Source organism: Nicotiana sylvestris, chromosome 10, assembly GCF_000393655.2.
Source record: "Nicotiana sylvestris chromosome 10, ASM39365v2, whole genome shotgun sequence".
Taxonomy (NCBI): Eukaryota; Viridiplantae; Streptophyta; class Magnoliopsida; order Solanales; family Solanaceae; genus Nicotiana; species Nicotiana sylvestris.
In genome coordinates this window covers 121,490,686-121,491,696 of record NC_091066.1, presented here as the reverse complement: position 1 = coordinate 121,491,696, position 1,011 = coordinate 121,490,686, and the positions used below count along the sequence as shown (strand labels likewise).

At 43.2% G+C, this 1,011-nt stretch overlaps 1 protein-coding gene across 1 annotated transcript; it reads left to right on the top strand.

Moving 5' to 3' along the window:
• The first annotated feature begins 251 nt into the window (after positions 1-251).
• Positions 252-785, top strand: LOC138879881 (uncharacterized). The gene has a single exon (XM_070159524.1). The coding sequence runs from the start codon at positions 252-254 to the stop codon at positions 783-785; it is 534 nt and encodes a 177-aa protein (XP_070015625.1).
• The last annotated feature ends 226 nt before the right edge of the window (positions 786-1,011 follow it).

Here is a 1,011-nt window from a genome sequence, read left to right as displayed (position 1 = left end):
AAAGGATGAAACCTGCACCATTCCCTTAGAGACTCGTAAAACAAAAGAAGGAAGATCAATACAAGAAATTCATAGAGATGCTGCGTCAAATTCAGTTGAATATTCCTTTGATGGATGCCTTGAGGGAGATGCCACATTATGTGAAGATTATGAAAGACCAAACGTCACGGAAGTTTGATTTTCAGGACCTATCCACAGTGACTCTAACGTAGACCTGCAGCGTAGTAGTTACCAAACAGGTGGCTCATAAAATGTCAGACCCAGATAGCTTCACTATTCTATGCACGATTAGGAGTTATACCTTTGCAAAGGCATTATGTGATTTGGGAGCCAGCATAAATTTGATGCCTATGGCTGTATACACCAAACTAGGCATTGGCAGAGCTAGACCGACTTTGATGCTGCTGCAGCTGGCTGACCGCACGGTAAAAAGGCCTACTGGGATTCTTGATGATGTGCTGGTGCAAGTAGGGAAGTTCGTGTTCCCTGCAGACTTTGTTATTCTGGACTGTCAGGTAGATAAAGAGATACCTATCATTTTAGGTAGGCCATTTTCGGCCACTTGGAGAGCACTGATCGATTGTGAGACTGGGGAATTAAAAATGAGACTGAACGATGAAGAAGTCATATTCAATGTTCAGCAATTTATGAGGATACCTAGTGAATATGCTAATTGCTCTCTAGTAGAGGCAGTATATGTGATCCTGCAAGAAGATGATGTGACCCTGACTGCTAAAGATCCATTAGAGGCATGTCTGACAAATTTAGAAGAGATGGATGGTTAAGGGTTAGCTGAGTGGGTCATGGCACTTAAAGGCCAAGAATTCTAGAAAAGGGAACCTTAGTTTGAGTCTCTTGGGTTAGAAACCACACCTCCAGCAAAGCCATCATTAGAGGAACCACCCAAGCTGGAGCTGAAACCACTCCCAGCTCACCTCAGGTACGTTTTCGTAGGCCCCGATTCTACTTTGCCTGTTATTATATCGTTCGATTTACTAGATATGCAGGTAG

Bases quoted from the DNA above. Each gene is read 5' to 3' on its own strand.
- LOC138879881 (XM_070159524.1), top strand. From the start codon at position 252: ATGTCAGACCCAGATAGCTTCACTATTCTATGCACGATTAGGAGTTAT.